General features: G+C 37.5%; 1 protein-coding gene across 1 annotated transcript; it reads left to right on the forward strand.

The window, feature by feature from the left end:
- Nucleotides 1-275: 275 nt before the first annotated feature.
- Nucleotides 276-1,034, forward strand: LOC127094750 (secreted RxLR effector protein 161-like). The gene has a single exon (XM_051033541.1). The coding sequence runs from the start codon at nucleotides 276-278 to the stop codon at nucleotides 1,032-1,034; it is 759 nt and encodes a 252-aa protein (XP_050889498.1).
- Nucleotides 1,035-17,960: the final 16,926 nt, after the last annotated feature.

Below are 17,960 nucleotides of genomic sequence, written 5' to 3' on the forward strand. Positions count from 1 at the left end.
AGAATGGGTTCGAGCAATGTCCGTACGAACATGCCCTCTATGTGAAGAAAAAAGGAATGAATGTATTACTTGTTGCTCTCTATGTTGATGATCTTATTTTTCTGGGCAGTAATGATGAGATGATAGAAGAATTCAAAAGCACAATGACACGTGAATTCGAGATGACAGATTTAGGCCTGATGAGATTCTTTCTTGGTCTGGAAGTTCGACAAGAAGAAACAGGAATCTTCATTTCACAAGAAAAATATGCAAAAGAAATCTTGAAAAGATATAAGATGGAAAGTTGTAATCCGGCTTCGACGCCAATGGAACCAGGAACAAAACTGTCGAAATTTGATGGAGGAGAACGTGTCGAAGCAGGAAAATATCGAAGTTTGGTAGGAAGTCTTCGCTATCTCACATGTACAAGACCAGATATCTCATTAAGTGTAGGCATTGTAAGTCGATTCATGGAGGAGCCAGTTTACACACATTGGAAGGCATTGAAGCGAATTCTGAGGTACATCCAAGGAACAGTGTCACTTGGGATGTTTTACTCGAAGTCAGAGAAATACAAGTTGGTTGGTTACTCTGACAGTGATTGGTGCGGAGACATAGATGATCGAAAAAGCACTTCTGGATATGTGTTTTTCATGGGAAATACTGCATTTACTTGGCTTTCTAAAAAGCAGCCAATAGTAACTCTTTCGACATGTGAAGCAGAATATGTAGCAGCATCCTGGTGTGTTTGTCATGCAATATGGCTCAGAAGATTGATGAGTAAAATGGAACTAGAACAGAAAGATGCTACAATAATACAAGTTGACAACAGGTCAGCAATTGAGTTAGCAAAGAATCCAGTAAACCATGAAAGGAGCAAACACATTGACGTTCGTTTTCACTTTATTCGAGAACACGTGAAGGAAGGAAGTGTCGAATTGAAGCATGTAGCAAGTAAGGACCAAGCAGCTGATATCTTCACAAAACCACTATCAAAGGAAATCTTCGACAGAGGCAAGAAGTTGATAGGAATGATGAATAGAAGAAACATTTAAGTTTACAGAGGAGTTTTGTTGAATAAACTTAAATGCTAGAGTTAGTGGGTTTTAATAATAAGTTAATGGAGAGTTTTGGAAGGTTAAGAGACAGTGGGAAAATTAAGAGTATTTACTATTTGTCATTATTAGTAGAATAGCTAAAGTTTGTTTTGTATGTATAAAGTCCAATTTTACATTCCAATAAAATACAGAAGTTCATAAAACAAAATCGATTCTTCTGACACTTACAAGTATGATAGTAACAGTTAGTGCAAAAACGGGACTTCAGCCTATCATTTCATTTTACTACCAATTTCCATCTATGCCATTCTTGAGAAATGATGCATATTGTAAGATACAAGTAATAGTAACAGTAGCTGTTGTGATACAAACTTAAACTAAAAACTAAAATAGACTTGGCAACCTCAAAAACTCAACAAAATACAAATCATTGTTTGTAGTAAAATGCTACAATTAGGACTTCATAAAAATATTCCAACATACGTAGGGGGAATGTGGTTGTGCACGTGAAGCTTTATACTCCTTCATCACTCATTTAGAATTAGACATTTCTATTTTAAACTACATTATCTAGTCATATATTTTAGAATATTTTTAGCCTTTCATTAATTTTACTTTAATTGATGTATGACTACATGAGATTGCTGATAAAGTGACAGAGGTGGGAAACCAAGTATAAAAGTTCATAGTTTGAGATAAAATGGGTGTGAGATGCTTAGTTAACTTAATATTTGCATATGTGAGCACTTTGTGACATTGTTGATATCTTATCACTTGAAGCTATAGCACCACTCATACGGATGTTCACGGAGTCATTCTATTATTTTAGTTTGTTTTGGTGATTGAGGTAATATTTTCCTTTCTAATTATTTTTATTTATTTCTAACTACAATTATATTTTGTTATGCGATATCCCAAATTTTCCAACTGTACTTCGAGAATGAAACTTGGTTTAAGATAAAACTAAGAAACTTGTTAGGTAATTAGTTTTACTTATGCTCCATAGTCGTCACTAGCTAATTGATCTTTAGTAATTATAACATGCAGTTGAAAACTACCGGCTAGTTGTTTTAGTCATCCATAATTTAGTCTTTATATTATCATTCCAACTCATTCTGTTGGAGAATTATGTTTCTTTTTTATCATGGCTTTTACTATTTCATATTTTGTCAAGTCAAGGTAAGAAAATCACCTGCTTTTCTTCATGCAAATTACATTTAAAGTCATGAACGTTCATTGGGGTAAAAAATATGCTTAAGATGCAGTATAACCTATAATTCTCTAAGTAGCATTTTTATATCCCTTAACTTCCTATTCAATGTTTGCAATTGGATTATACATTATTAGTTCTCTAAGTAGACATTTTATTGGTAAAAGATATGCTTAGTATTTATATCCCTTTCTAAAGCAATATGTTAAGAAAAACAAAGTGAAATAAACTTCAGAGCAACTAAACAATCTGACATGCAAATGCATACACTTCAGAGCAACTAAACAATCTGAACTGCAAATGCATACACTTCAGAGGAACAACATGAACACACAAAAATGGATAACATAAAACATCTAGAGAAAGCACACAATGAAACATTCCAGCATAATTAGTAGAACAACAACTATAACATCAGGGAGCATCTTTTAGAAGTTATATAGTCCACACAAAAAATTCAAATACAGTTGGTTAAACAAAGCAATGAAAGTGAAAGGTGAAGGTAGAGAAAAGTAAAAAAGAGAGGTTTTGAATTGTTTTCACAGTAATCAATTTTTTTAGCAACACCACACACACAAAACTCACACAAAAGTAAATCCTAACAACACAAGAAATTTATCCTGATTTGCTTAAAAATCAAAGTTACTCCAGTCCACCCGGTCAATGTGATTTTGCCTTCAATAAGGACTTAATCCACCAATCTCAATAGATTACAAATGCGTCTAAGAGTTTAACAATCTATTAGCCCTCTCAAGTCTACTTAAACAAGTACTTAACATATACTTAAACAAGTCACTTGAGGAATATCAACAATTTTAGAGAAATACAGGTGCCTTAGTGATTCTAGGTAAGCAGTGTAAGCATAATTAAGAACAATGACCACACAATATGAGCAACAACTCTTACTGAATATTACAAAAATGTTTAGTATTGTAGATCGAAGGTATTGTCGAATCGTATGTCTTCAGTATGATGCAATGAGGCCTTTATATATTGCTTTGAGATGATACCGTTGGAAGGAAATCAAATGAGATTTCTTGCCAAATATGAGAATTAATGTTATTAATTTCCGTGTCCTTTCCATAGCAGTCTTAGAACATAATCCATAATTTCCTTAAAGATAATTGTACCATACTTAGAATCTTTCTTGATTAAGTCTTTTGATTTGGTGATATCAGATAGAGCGTTGAGCGTGAATCAGAGTGAGCGGAGTCAGAGTCTTTGAGCAGAAACTTGCAGTCTTCAGAAATTCTCTTGAATAGTCTTCAGATAGATTCTTTTGAATAGTTCTTCAGATGTTATCTTGAATAGTCTTCATATAGATTCTTTTGAATAGTTCTTCAGATGTTATCTTGAATAATCTTCAGATAGATTCTCTTGAGTAGTCTTTAGATAGACTCTTTTGAATAGTCTTCAGATATCAGAGTTGAACTTCAGTGTCATATTTTGTATGTGTTTGCTTCTTAGAGATGTTTTTGTCTAGAGTCAGATTTGATTTCTTTGTTCTGGATCAACTTTTCTGGACCGCGTCAGATACCAAATATTAGTTTCCTCAAATTTATTTTACCTTAGAAGCCTGCACATTTAGAAAAAATTATTAGGGTAACAATTTATTTCATTCTTTGTTATCATCAAAACTTAGAGAATATTGGAGAACCAAATTCTTGTTCCAACAATCTCCCCCTTTTTGATGATGACAGAAATTCATACTTTTGATGAAACAATGGTACTTTACAAAGATACATATTTAAATGAATCAGATTCAGATAGAGTACGACTCCCCCTGAGATTAACAATCTCCCCCTAAGTCCGATACTTAGAATTTTTTTTAAAGGCATTTGTATCAGAAAAGGGTATCCGGGGTAGAGAGTTTCTTATCAGATCTTTTATTTCTAAGATACTGATTCAGCTTTCTTTGTTCAGATCGATCTTGTAAAAACACTTAGGTTGCGAAATTGATTTTAATTTCAGAATATAAGTAGTGCATTTCTGAGAGTTTAGATATGATATTTCATCAGAAAGACTATTATTTATTTCTCCCCATTTTTGACAGAATCAAAAAGTTAAAAGACATAAGAAACAAATCCATAAAAGGCAGACTTTCATAGATAGAGAAGGAAAGATACAGATAGAATAAAACAGAAGAAAACGAGGTCTCAGAGGCAAAAACTCTTAGGAAATTACAAGAGAATAAAATCCTAGAGTGCCTAAGGGTTTTGAGGAGGAGACATCCTCTGAGGTAGCTGAGCAAGCAGGTTCTGGATGCTGGAGTTAACTTGATCTTGTTGGTCGAGTTTGGCTCTCACCAATTATTGTTCTTTCTGTAGCTCTTCCAGAGTCTTGAGAACTAGAGGAACTAGATCAAATGTTTATGACTCAGAGTGATTGTGTATTGGTTAAGAAGGTTCATATATGAGTTCAGAAGGAGGTGGAATGGTTTCAAAGGGTTCTGATGTGGGTTCAGAAGGAGGTGGAATGGGTTCAGAAGGTTCTGGTACAAACTGAGTCTTTTCAAATTCAGTTGTGGCCTAAAGTTCTGCAAGTGTTGGGGAGGTAGGGTCAAGGATGTCTAAGTGTTTAGAATTTGAGGTTAGTTCATAGTAGGGGGGACTAGGGGTAGAAGAGGGAGATGATCTGGGTTCGTTGAGTAAGATGGCTTCAGATACGGGAATTAAAGTAGTTGTGAGATTGAATTTGGGTAGTGGAGGTGAAAATGTGTTTGGTTCAGAAGTATGGGGTTCAGAAGGTTGAGGTTCAGAAAGAATAGGTATGGGGATGGTTGGTTCAGAAGGAGAGATGATGGGAGGTGGTTGAGGTAGAGAAGAGAGAATTTTCCTAGAACCAGAAACTAAATGAGCTTCTAAGATATGGTACTTACAGGGTGCTAAGGAGCTTAGAGGCACAAGTTACTTCTGAGATGCTGAAGATTCACCCAACTTCAGAGTCTTCTTCTTATTCTTATTCTCAGAGGGATCTCTCTTTCACTTCATGAAGTTTGGTGGATGATCTGGTAGTCAATCCAAGCTGAACCCAAAAATGTCTTGTTTCCAGATCCTGAAGATAGCATGTGATTACCTCGAGAGAATCAATCTTAGAGAAGAAATACATCCCATTGGATATCTCCTTATGATCCTTAAGAGCTTCCAAGGAGGTGTCCTTTGTGGATTTGACTCTGACTTTGTCAATTAAGCCCATGCTCTTAAGATTGTTCCCAAAATGATCTTCAACCAAACTCTCAGATTTTGGTGAAGTTCTTTGTTCTTTGAGGTTCTCCCTTTTGGATTCTGAGAGAAAATAGAAGGGATAACTTCCTGGGACATATACTTTCCCCTAGGGTTGATATTGTATATCTTTCTTCCCCTATCTCTTTCCATGTCCAGAAGCTTGGAAATTGATTTCTCCGTGATCACTGCTTTGACGCCCAGAACATAAGATACGATGCAATGATCATCGCAATCAGCGAATCTCCAGAATTCCTTCACCAGGAATATGTAGACTGGGCCATAAAGACGTTTGAATTAGTTTTCCCACCCTTGGTTCTCCAGCTCTTCAGTTAAATTTATGCCATTCTTCTTGAGGTTGTCAAAATCAACCAAAAGTTCACACAATACTTCCAGTTTTTCAAAAGGTGTGGCAAGATTGATGTGAGGAGGGCGATCAAGAACATGAGGTTCTTGATATGAGGTTGTTGAAGGTGTAGCAGTTTGGGTTACAACTTGTTGTGGAGCTTCGACATGTTGCTCAACAACATTCATTTGTTGTGAGTATTCGAACACTTGTTGTTATTGAGGATTCATGTTACTGTTTGTTGAAGGAGATGAAGTTGCAAGGAGGTTGAAGTTGCAGAGAAGTTGAAAGCAAGGATTTGTGTAATTTGTGAGAGTGAAAAGTGTGAATGTGGGAATCATGGTAATATATATACAAGTTCAAAACACATACAAAACGACAACGTTAGATTAAAGAGGGGACAAAAGTAATTATGATTGCTAGAATATGAGTTGACAAGTGTGGGGAGAATTAAATGCATCTAATGATGGTTGTCTAATCTAAAAAATATGCACACTACTCGAGGGGATCTCAACAATTTGGCTCTTGAGTTCTGAGCTAGACAGTTGTCTAGAAGATCCAAGGAGACACGTTTGAGAGACCACATGTTGATGTTTCTGGAGTCAAGAATACCAAAGGTTTCTGACTCATAAGGTTTCTAATACAGATATCATCTAACTTGTAGAAGTATCAGAATCAAAAACGAATAAACAACATATGTTTAAATTAGAGTCTATTTCAACATTAGAGAGGAGAGACACATGTTCAGATTCATTCTGGGCAATCTTCCATATTTAAATATTTCAGAATGAACATAAATCTATCTTCATCTAAGGGTTTTTTAAAGATGTTATCCCATTGATGGTCTGTATCTATGAATTTTGAAATGATTATCCCTTTCTGAACATAGTCTCTGATAAAATGATGTTTAATTTCAATGTGCTTTGCTCTGGAATTTAAAATTGCATTCTTACATAAACATATAGCAACAATATTGTCACAAAAGATAGGGATGCTTTAAGACCCCAATTTTGACCCTAAGATACCTCATGTTATCTCATCATTTGCATTGGCTTTAGGATCACACCTTGGTATCCTCCTTACCCCTTATTCATTGGGTTTGCATTGTGAGAGATCACCAAGCACATTTGATTGTATCATAATTTTATTTTTATTTGCTTACTAACCAAAATACTAAAAATATGTCTATGTATAGCTTTGTTTCTTTTGTAGGTAGTGTGTGCATCCACCAATGCCTCATCAAGCTCACAACTAGTGTTTGAGACCCTCAGTGCAAGGAGATCAATCAGGAAATGGTTCACAATAGTTATAGACATCATATATGGATTCCCATGTTCTTCATTTATCATTTGGATCAAGAAATCATCAAGAGTTTGAAGCTTGTTTGCCTTGGAAACCCTAATTCATCTGGGTATCTTGTGTGACTTCCTCAACAAGTTTCTTCAATAATTTGTCCAATACATTAATGGATACTTCATTTCACATCATATTATACATATATGATCCTCCATGAGTCCAAAATATCAAGAAAACTTCAAGTTTGCAAGATTGGTCCAAAGAGGTTGACCAGAGAAAGTCAACTGGTCAAAACTGGGGTTCACTAGACCATATCTCCTATAATTTTTGTCATATGAAAATTATTCCAAGAGTAATGTTACTCCTTATGATATTCCAAACAACTTTCATGTTGACATAAAAAACTATTTTTTCTTGGAAAGTCATTTTTTATGGTGAAAGATTATATGTCATTTTGTTTATGCCCTAGTTAGGAGGTCAACTTCCAAGGACCACAACTTGCTCAATATTTATGAGATGAAGTCCATACAAGTTTCATGATCAATTTTAAGATTTCCTATCCAACTTTTATTCTTTTAGAAATGTCTAATTCAACTTTCAAAGGCATGTGCCAAGAGGAAACATTAAAGGTCATTTTGGGTCATTACCATTGAACAAGCAATTTTCCTCAATTTCTAAAATGCATAACTCCCTTATGCCAAATCCAAATGAGGTCAAATGTGTGACCAAATTTAAGAGGATCGAAATAGCTATAACTTTTATGAAGGAACCATTTCCAATTGAAACTCATAGTAAAAGTTATTCAAGGTGGAAGAAGTGGATATTTGACTTGGTACATAGAAAAACTTCAATTGTCTTTGATTTCTCAAACTTCCACCTCAAAATTCATCATAATCCAAGCTTCAAATAGAAAAGTGTTCAACATCAAAGTTGTTCCTCTAGATGCCATCTTTCTAAAAAGTCTAAGATCACCTTATTTGGATAATGTTTGAATGACCTGTGCATGGTTATTCTTCACGGTCCCATTTGAATGAATCTCTTGATCATTTCTGAAGTACAATTGCATGGTCTCATGTTAAGCTTTCAGCATCATTCATGATCATTTGTGGACCTATTCCAATAATCTCATGATCCTATCACACTCTCATGCAAGCATGCATTAACCTTTCCAATTTAGGCCAAATTTTCAAGTGTGTGAAAAGCAATGCAAAACCCTATAAATACATTGCCTTGCTGCCTAGAATGAGGACCCTGCTTGCCCAAGCTTTGAACCATTGCTTCCCTAACCTCTATTAAAGGATAAACTTGAAGATTTCACTTGAAATCGAGTTTCAAATCTCCTTCTGTTTTGAGATTGAAACTCCAAGAATTCAAGCCCCTCTTTGATCAATTTCACTTTCTGCAAGCTTTTAGAGTCAAGCCAAGCCAAATTGGAAGCAATATCAAGCTGATTTAAAGCTCCCCGAAGGTGAGATTTCAGAAACTTCTCTTCTTAGATTCTCCCTCATTTCTCATCTATTTTGATTGATTTTTTGTTTTCTGAAGTCCTACCAATATAGGCAACAAGATTGAGTTGCTTTGAGGTTAAATCGAAGCAACTCAGTTCATGATCCTCAAAACTCAAATCCATGTATATTTTAATATACTTGGAATTGGAAGGCATTAAGGCTAGATTCGAGCTCCTGAGAATTTTTCCTTTAAAATCATGTCCATGTTTTTCATTTTGGTGATGGTTGGTGGTGGACCAGTCCGGTGAGGTCCACCAGAGAAGATGACCGGAGCCCTAGCTCCGGTGATGTGTTGGCGTGTTCCCAACCTTCTGATTTGATTCAAATGTTTTAATCATGACCCTTCTTCCTGATTACCATGTATGTACACGCGTTGACTGCAGAATATGATGGAAGTGCGCGTTTGACCATCAGATCTGCCACCTCAATTAATGAGGGAGATCTGATGGCCCCTGATTTTTCATATTTTCTGATTTTTAATTTAATTGCCTTATTTTGTTTAATTCATAATAAATCCATTTTTAATTCAAAAAATATTGGACTTTCACCAAAAAAAATTAAATATTTTTCTCTTTTATATTTTGAATTAAAATTATTTTTTGGATTGATTTTGGTATTTTTCATGAATTAAGTGTTTTTATGTATATTTTTAATTGTTTAAAAATACTTATGACTTTTTAAAAATCATGAATTTTTTTTTCTAAGGTCCTTTGACCTTGTTTGACCTAGGATAAATCTCTTGGCCATTTATTGGGTGTTTTGAAGGGAGTTGAGGTTTTGTCCAAATTAAAATGCATTTTAATTCATTTTTAAATTGATTTTTAATTGATTAAATGTTCAAAAATTATGTTGAGCCATTTTTATGGTCTTGTGATGTTTGACTTTCTGTTTGGGCCTTGGTCATGGTTGATTTGACTTTTGTTGGATCAAAAGCATTGGATTTAGGGGGTTGATGAAATGTACATTTCATCTCCCAAAATGAATGGATGGTTTTGATCAGATGAAATTCCTCTCATGATCAATTTGTGTTTCTACTTCCCCTTCCCTTTTTATCTCCATCCCTATTCTTTCCCATTCCCTCATTTGACTAATGAAATATCTAATGTCTAAATGCTAATTGATTCATCAATGACCTTGTGTCAGATGAATCAATACAAGTATGACTGAGATAGGTCCCTCCCATTTTCTTTTAGTGTGTGGTATGTTTTAGGAGTTTGGTTCTTTGTACCAAATCTCTAACATGCATTAACACCTATATTTTTATTTCCCAGTCTCAGATAGTTCTGACTTCTACATAAGTCTAATTACGATTGCTTAACATAGAGCTAAATTTGACCCTCAAGGCATAACATTCTAGTAAGTGAGATTGTAGGTCTCCCATTCTTCATGGCTTTGTGTGGAGACTTGACCTTTCTTCCTTTCATGAGAGCTAGTGGCATACTTGTTGAATTATCCAAGTTGGAGCCCTTCTCATGGATGATGTCTTGGTTCAAGGATCCATACTTGTGAATGAATGGTTGAGTATTCTCCAAAGAATGACTTAATCAATTAAACTCAACACTACCTTTTGACTAACCATTGACTAAATTTTATTCATTACGCTTTTAATTTCAAGCCATTTACTTTATCCAATTTAAATTTCAGTCATTTATCATTCATTGCCATTTACATTTCATATAACTTGTTTATGTTTATGTCCTTTTCTCTTTGCTCCTTTGAGTCATATCTTATGATTGTATATATTGTTTGTGTGTTTTCATTTTGTTTGTGGTCTTAGGACCCTAAAAAACATCTGGTGGACTGTTGGGACTTGATCTGAGTTTTGGACTTAGAATTAGGCAACTTTACCTATGCTAAAGGACTTGGCCAATGCCAAGATCTGAGGCTGAGCTATTCTTGACAAGTGACTTCCATATGATGCAAGACTTTGGATCTCTTTGCTTCATATGATATTTTGTCTTTGTGCCTAATTGTTATTTTACTATGATCTTTGTCTGATGTTTTGTTCTGAGTTGATCAAGGAATATTTCATCTGATACATGGGAAGACAATGAAGACTGCTAGCTATTGGAATGCTTGCTTGGATGTGGCCATCTTAATTTGATGTCTTGATCTTGATGATGTCTTGATCTTGATCTTGCTTGGATGAAGACTGCTTATTATTTGTTGCCTATTGCTTGATCAAAGTCTAAAGGAAAATGGATTTCTATATGACATTCTTATCTGTTGGATTGTATCACATTGGTAAGATCTTTTCAACTCTTAAATTTTAAATTTTTCCTTAGGGTAGTCCCTTCATCTCCTCCTACTTCTTAAATTTCAAAATCTCTCTCTCTTTTCAAAAACTTTCTTTTTTTGTGATTTCAACTTAGACATGTTTTAACGATTAGAAATTTTGGCCTTATGCCATTGAATTTTTAAAGTCTTTTTTCTTAATCAAGTTTGTAAATAAACTTAACTATATTAACTTAAATTTCAAAAGACAAAAAGAACTAAAAACCCCATTCAAACTTTGGCCTCTTGTTCCCTATTCTAAATTTTTTGTTAAAATCAACTCACCAACTCATTTGAAATTTTTACCACGAACTACGAGGTTTTGATCCCTCATTCTTATGTTGGTGTCGCATTACGCGAAAAACCGGTGGGAAAACGAAACAACGGAGCCGCCACCGTGCGTTATTTATACCAAAAGAGGGAAAGGAAATGCTCGAAGTAAACCTGGAAAAGACATGGTCTCGCGACCAGAGAAAGATGGGATCGGGAGTCGGTTATGCGAAGGGAAGGTATTAGCACCCCTACGCATCCGTCGTACTCGACGGGATCCACGCACAAAAGAATAGAAGAAAGGTTGCTAGAAACTGCTCACAAACTGCACAAGGCTGGAAGGAAACACAGAAAGGCAAAAGAAACGGGACTCGGCAGGATATCGCATCCCAGGCCTACGTAGTCTGTCAAGCACAGACATCAGAGTCGACGTAGTTCGGAACAGGGGAAACGTGCTCGCTAGGATGTCGCATCCTATGCATACGTATCCTCTCTGACCGGAGAAGAATCAGAGCACTCGTAGCTCGGCTAACGCACGCCAAACAAAACACAAACACAAATAGGAAACCGACTGCCAATCGCTGGACTTACGTCAGACTCCACACAAACAGGCAAACATGGAAACCGAATGCCAATCGCTGGACTTACATCAGACTCCGAACCAACAAACACACACTGGAAACCAACTGCCAATCGCTGGACTTACGTCAAACTCCAACAAGCAAACAAGACACAGGAAAGCAACTGCCAATCGCTGGACTTACGTCAGACTCCAAACACACACAAAAGGGTTGAAAAAGAACAAGGGCGCCCGGAGAGATCAGCTCATCTCCTGCCTACGTACCTCATCTGGTATGAGGATCAGGGCGACGTAGTTCCCCTACGCAGGGAAAGAACTTCTAACCTAACCAGAGACTGGGAAATGACCAACTAGAAGAGAGACTGACTCGAGCCTAATAGTTATCATGTAATCCACAATGATCCTAGGTTGAGGTTTCTATCTAACTTGCACGGGGAGCAAGCTATCCTAAACAGCACAGTCAAACAAACACAAGCACAATAAACAAGCACACACACTATATGCAAACAGTTTGGGCTCATACAAGGTTAGGCTGTAAAAACAAGCCAACTGGAATGGGGTGTAGTTAGCTCTTAACCCTAACATTAAGAGTTAGGGTGAAGCAGATGAAATGGGAAGTGAGGATAAGACCTCACAGCTCTTATCCCTGGCTTGGGAGAGCTTCAGACAAATGAAAGTGTGGGAGTTCAGAATGTAGGAACTCTTCTCCACAGATGACTGACACAACAAAGATCTTGGGTTATTATCCACAATGCATCAACACAATGGTGTGAGCAAGGTGAATGACACAACTGAATAGCAGGGGATGGATTGCACATCCCTTCTATCTTCCAATTGCCTCTTAATAGGTCTTTACCTGCTTGGCACAAAATTAAACATTCACAAGCATTACCTCTTAAGGAGGGCTTCAGACAGGTGCCTGCCCACATAACAGGACAGGTCTTCCAGACTACATGAAGTCAGAGAAAATATACCTCAGTGGTTAAGCAACCAAGCAAAGCAAAAGAAAGTTCAAAAGAACTCAAAGCAACTTAGGTACCTGTGAAAAATCTAAACCAATCAGTTCAACTGTACAGACAAACAATCAACAGGCAATAACAAACAGACAGACAATGTTCACAATGTGCAAGCCCTAAGGCAACCTCAAATGATCTAGCATCAACCTACAAAACACACAAGTGTTAGTAATTAAGAGCAAACATCAATGCTCAAATGAGGAAGCATCATCAACTATGGACTTGGATGTTTAAACCTGAAATCAAAGCCCACATGTAAGCCACAAACCACTAGGTCAAAGCCTAGGGTCAAAGATGAATCAAAAATCCAAAACAGAACATGAAATTTAACATGAATCATCTTCATTCAATCAAGAACAAAACTCAAAAGGTCCCATACCAAAATCATTAACCCAATTCATTTCATGAACCAAACATGGCAAGGCATGCAAATTGTGATCACATTGAGACACCAGAAGAAACAAATGCACATTAAATAAAAAATGATTCAAATAATCTTGGCAAAATTCATAAGTAACCAGGACATACAACATGATCATTACACAAAAAATTAGAGGCATTGGACATCATTAGGCATGGCAATCACATAGCATAAGTCAAGACAAGCACATGTGTGACACAAATTGTCACACCAACTTAGCATAGTCATAAAACTGAGATGGATCATGGGAAAAATCTCAAATCAAAGCCAAAATGTCACTCAACATGTCTAGAAATAGCATGCAAAATTTCAGAAGCATTGGATAATTCTTGAGCATTTTATGATGCATGGAACAAGGCAAGGTCAAGCATACATACATGTGCAATCACCCTAGGACAAAACATTTTTTAGGCCAGGCACAACTTGCATTTCAATAATCACAAAAAAGTAGACAGAATGAGGATCACAATGCAAAAAATTGGAGGTCATTTGGTGCATTTTTCAATTTATGCTGAATTTTTGAAGTTCATGGAAAATTGAAAATGGAAATGTGAAGCAAGCATGAAATATGAAGGAAATGGTGAGAAAATGCAAGGCAATATGAGAAATGCATCTCAGCCAGGATAGAACCTGGCGCATTTTTGAATCCAAACGCGCCCTAACAGCCAAAAAGACCGTGTTTCAGCATTCAAACCCTAACACGCGCGCTGCATGGCATTTGAAATTTCGTAGCTAATCCTCATGAACTTTCGTAGCTAAACTCAAGCGAATTTGCAGCAAAACTGGAAATATGCAATGTTCATGCAAGAACGATAAAGATCTTGAAGATCTTCATCCGGAAATTTCCAGATCCAAAAAATGTTCCAGAAATTGGTAAAAACTTATATCAATCAACTCACCATGCCTCATACATCAAGAATCAACAACTAATTCATGCAAAAACACCATAACACGCTTGGATAGAAGGAATCAAAGATTAACATCAAAACTTTAATCACATGTAACTAACTCAAAACAACACCAAATCACTCCAAATTTTCATCAGAATTACCACGATTCAATGATCTATACAACTAGCATAATGAATTTGAGAATTAAAGAGGTCGAAAAACCAACCTCTTGATGAACAGAATTGAAATCACGTGCTTCCAAGCCTTGCCACGCTTCAAATCTTCTCCTATGATGCTTGTGAGATGAATGATGATGAAATGGAAGCTCAATGATGCACAGAACCAGCTCAATCTTCAACTGCCATGGATGCTTCAAGCTTCTATCCTAGCTCAATATGCCACGATTCCTCTTGAATTCTTGTCCAATTCTACTCAACAACACTTCATGATGATGAATTGTGCAATAGAAAGTGTTCTTGCTTGAAGAAATTTAGCAAAAGTTTGAGAGAGAATTTTTGGAGAATTTTGATTCTAGATCTGAAATTTAGGATTCTGATCAAAACAGTTGGGATTAAGTACTTATACTCCATGCTAATCATGTTTAACAACAACTTAAGCCAAATGCAAGTGTGATTAGTGAGTTGGAAGGTGTAAGTGCAAAAAATGAAATTCTCACTTCATGCACCCCTATGCACGTGAACAGTGCATGTTCTGGGCCCAAAATCTCTCACAATGAGTCCATGCAAGGTTTGGAAATGATATTGTATGCCCATGCTTAATCAAAATGAGTTTATGCAATTTTTCCCAAAAATCTTCATGAGTGAACCAATGATCATGCCATGAGATTTCATGCCATGTAATGATATGCTTGGAAAATACATGTTATAAGGATCAAAGTGCAAAAAGAACCACTCAAATTGGAGTTTTGGTTTGAAAGTTATGTCCATTTGAAGTTTGAAACACACTTTGCCATGATTGGACCATATCTCCTCAACCACACATGAGAAATCCATGATCTTGGACTTTTTGGAAATGGGAGAGAAAGATCTTCAACTTTCATGTTGGACAAAATTTCATTTGAAGCTTTCTTGATGATGTAATCTTGAGTTGAAGTTGGTGCAAATTCTTTCCATTTTTGGAAAGTTCAAATTATAGGTCACCTGCTATTTTTGGAAAGTCTTGATCTGACTTCAAATTCTTCAATGTTGATGTTTGAAATGTCAAATGAGACTTGTTTGCACATGAATGAAGCATCTCTAACCACTTCCCACATCCAAATTCACAATTGACTGTGCAATTGACTTCTTTTGACTTTTGTGGGCCTTAGATGATTTGCACATGGACTGATGAGTTCTGAGCCTTCAACACTTGGCCAAATTACTTCAAAATGATCCTTGAATCATGTGAACTCATGGGAACCACCCTAGGGCTTTGATCTCATGGAAAATGCTCTTGCTTGCTTGCACAGTTGAATCTCCTGACCAGTTTTGCCTGATGACATGTAGTGGACTATGCAATGACAATGCAATGTTAATGACCTAAAATGAAAATGTATACCCAAATGGGAGGTGCAAATTTGAGGTGCTACAGCTGCCCCTATTCAATCAACTGGGAACCTGAACGGATGAGAGCAACGACTGTAAGACCTTCAAGGTAAACAAGGATTGAATACCAAGAACCGTAGAAATTTGCACACTGCGGGATATGATACAAGACATTTGCAACAGTAACCAGACAAGACGTTGACCGACGACTCTACTGGGTATCTCTGGCTGGGGAACAACCAAACATTTACCGATGACTGGGATGAGACTCGATGTTTACCGACATCGAAAGATGATGTTTACCGACATCAACAAAGACGACCAGACATTTACCGATGACTGGGGAATAGGATGTGCAACCAGATGTCAACGAACAACTAGGAAAAACTCGACGTTTATCGACACCAACGGAGAGGTGACCAGACATCAACGGATGACCTGGGGGAACGAAATATACAACCACACGTCAACGAACGAATGGGAAAAACTCAACATTTATCGACACCAACGGAGAGGTGACTCTACTGGGGAAAAAGCTAATACAACCAAACGTCAACGGACGAATGGGAAAAAACTCAACGTTTATCGACACCAACGGAGAGGTGACCAGACATTTACCGATGAATGGGAAAAACTTGACCAGACGCCAGCGGACGAATGGGAGAAGCTCGACGTTTATCGACACCAACGGAGAGGTGACCAGACATCAACGGATGAATGGGAAAGGGGATGTTACGCACATCGAAAGATGATGTTTACCGACATCAATAAAGGGACGACCAGACATTTACCGATGACTGGAATGGGACTCGATGTTTACCAACACCGAAACAATGGTATTTACCGACACCAAAAAAGGACAACCAGACATTTACCGATGACTGGAGTGGGACTCGATGTTTACCGACACCGAAACAATGGTGTTTACCGACACCAAAAAAAAGAACACACACGGGTGCAAACATGATACTTACCGGTATCACAAGAATGACATCTTCAATACGTCAAGGGAAGACATAAACACTTGCTGGGGAATCTCACTGGGGAGAATCAAGCTTTCCTTTCACAGACGCGTGAGGAAATAAACCTCTCTGGGGACTATCAGCTCTGAATGCTGTCAGGAGCAACTGTAGCAAATGTGCCGCATAAGTGTTGAACAACGATCCGCCTCTGCCGGGGATATGGTCTGATTAGGTTTAACATATGAATGCATATGTTTGAATTTTTCTACGGCGCAATGCTCCATATTGAATGGAAATGCTACGCGATTTGAGGATGCAATGATTACTACATACAAAATGCAAATGATAGAAATTCCTGCTGAGGAGCAAACGGATTGCTCTGCCGAGCACACAAACTGATGAATAGATTCCTCAACTCTGTGGGGAGATAACGTCTGAGGAATATGCTCTGCGGGGAATAGCACCAACTTCTCACTCATGCTGAGGAATAACATTGCTGTTGGAGAAAGGATAGATCCCACCGGGGACAAACCTCACTGGAACTAATCCACTCGGGGACTCTGCTAGGGAAACAAACAATGGAGACTTCACTGGGGAGAGCTGCCAATCCACAGGTAGGATAAACTCTGCTGGAGATAATTTTCGCCGAACCTGATCCACTCGGGGAACTTGCTGGGGAAAACCATTGACACAAACCCTCTGCTAGGGAGATCCACTAGGGGAAAACACTCCACACCCTGATGGGGAAATGCATAACTCTGTTGGGGAAATAACATACCCGACCATGCTGGGGAAAGCATTCACAACCCTGACGGGGAAAAACATTCACGACCACGCTGGAGATAGCAGTACTTCAAACTAGACTACTGGGGACTAACATACTCCACTGACACCTCCGCTGGGGATACAACATACTTCCAACTCGGTGGGGATTAAAAAACTTCAGACTCAGTGGGGAGCTTGGCAGCTTTCAGACTAGTTGGGAATAAACCACCTCCAGGCCTGCTGGGGAGTTAAAACTTTAGACCTGTCGGGGACAGAATAGCCTTTGGTCCTTCTACTGAGGGACACCATTCACAGACGTTTCTGCAGGGGAGAATAATTCTGATAGCTTTCAGAGTTGCTTGGGGGAAACAACCTCACTCCTGTTGAGGAATCATCCTCAATCCGGCTGAGGAATTCCTGATCTTGACTACGCTGGGGAAACAAGTCCTGAACCTGCTTCAACTGCTGGGGAACATCCCCGTCCTCTTACACTACTGGATAGTGCTGACAACATCTCTGAACGAACCGTGGCTTATCTGCTTCAGCCAGGAACCAAAGATACTAACCTGCAAAACAGCAAGACAAACATGCCCCCAGGGGATTGCATGGACAAGATACAC

The sequence above is a fragment of the Lathyrus oleraceus genome, chromosome 6, assembly GCF_024323335.1.
Source record: "Lathyrus oleraceus cultivar Zhongwan6 chromosome 6, CAAS_Psat_ZW6_1.0, whole genome shotgun sequence".
Taxonomy (NCBI): Eukaryota; Viridiplantae; Streptophyta; class Magnoliopsida; order Fabales; family Fabaceae; genus Lathyrus; species Lathyrus oleraceus.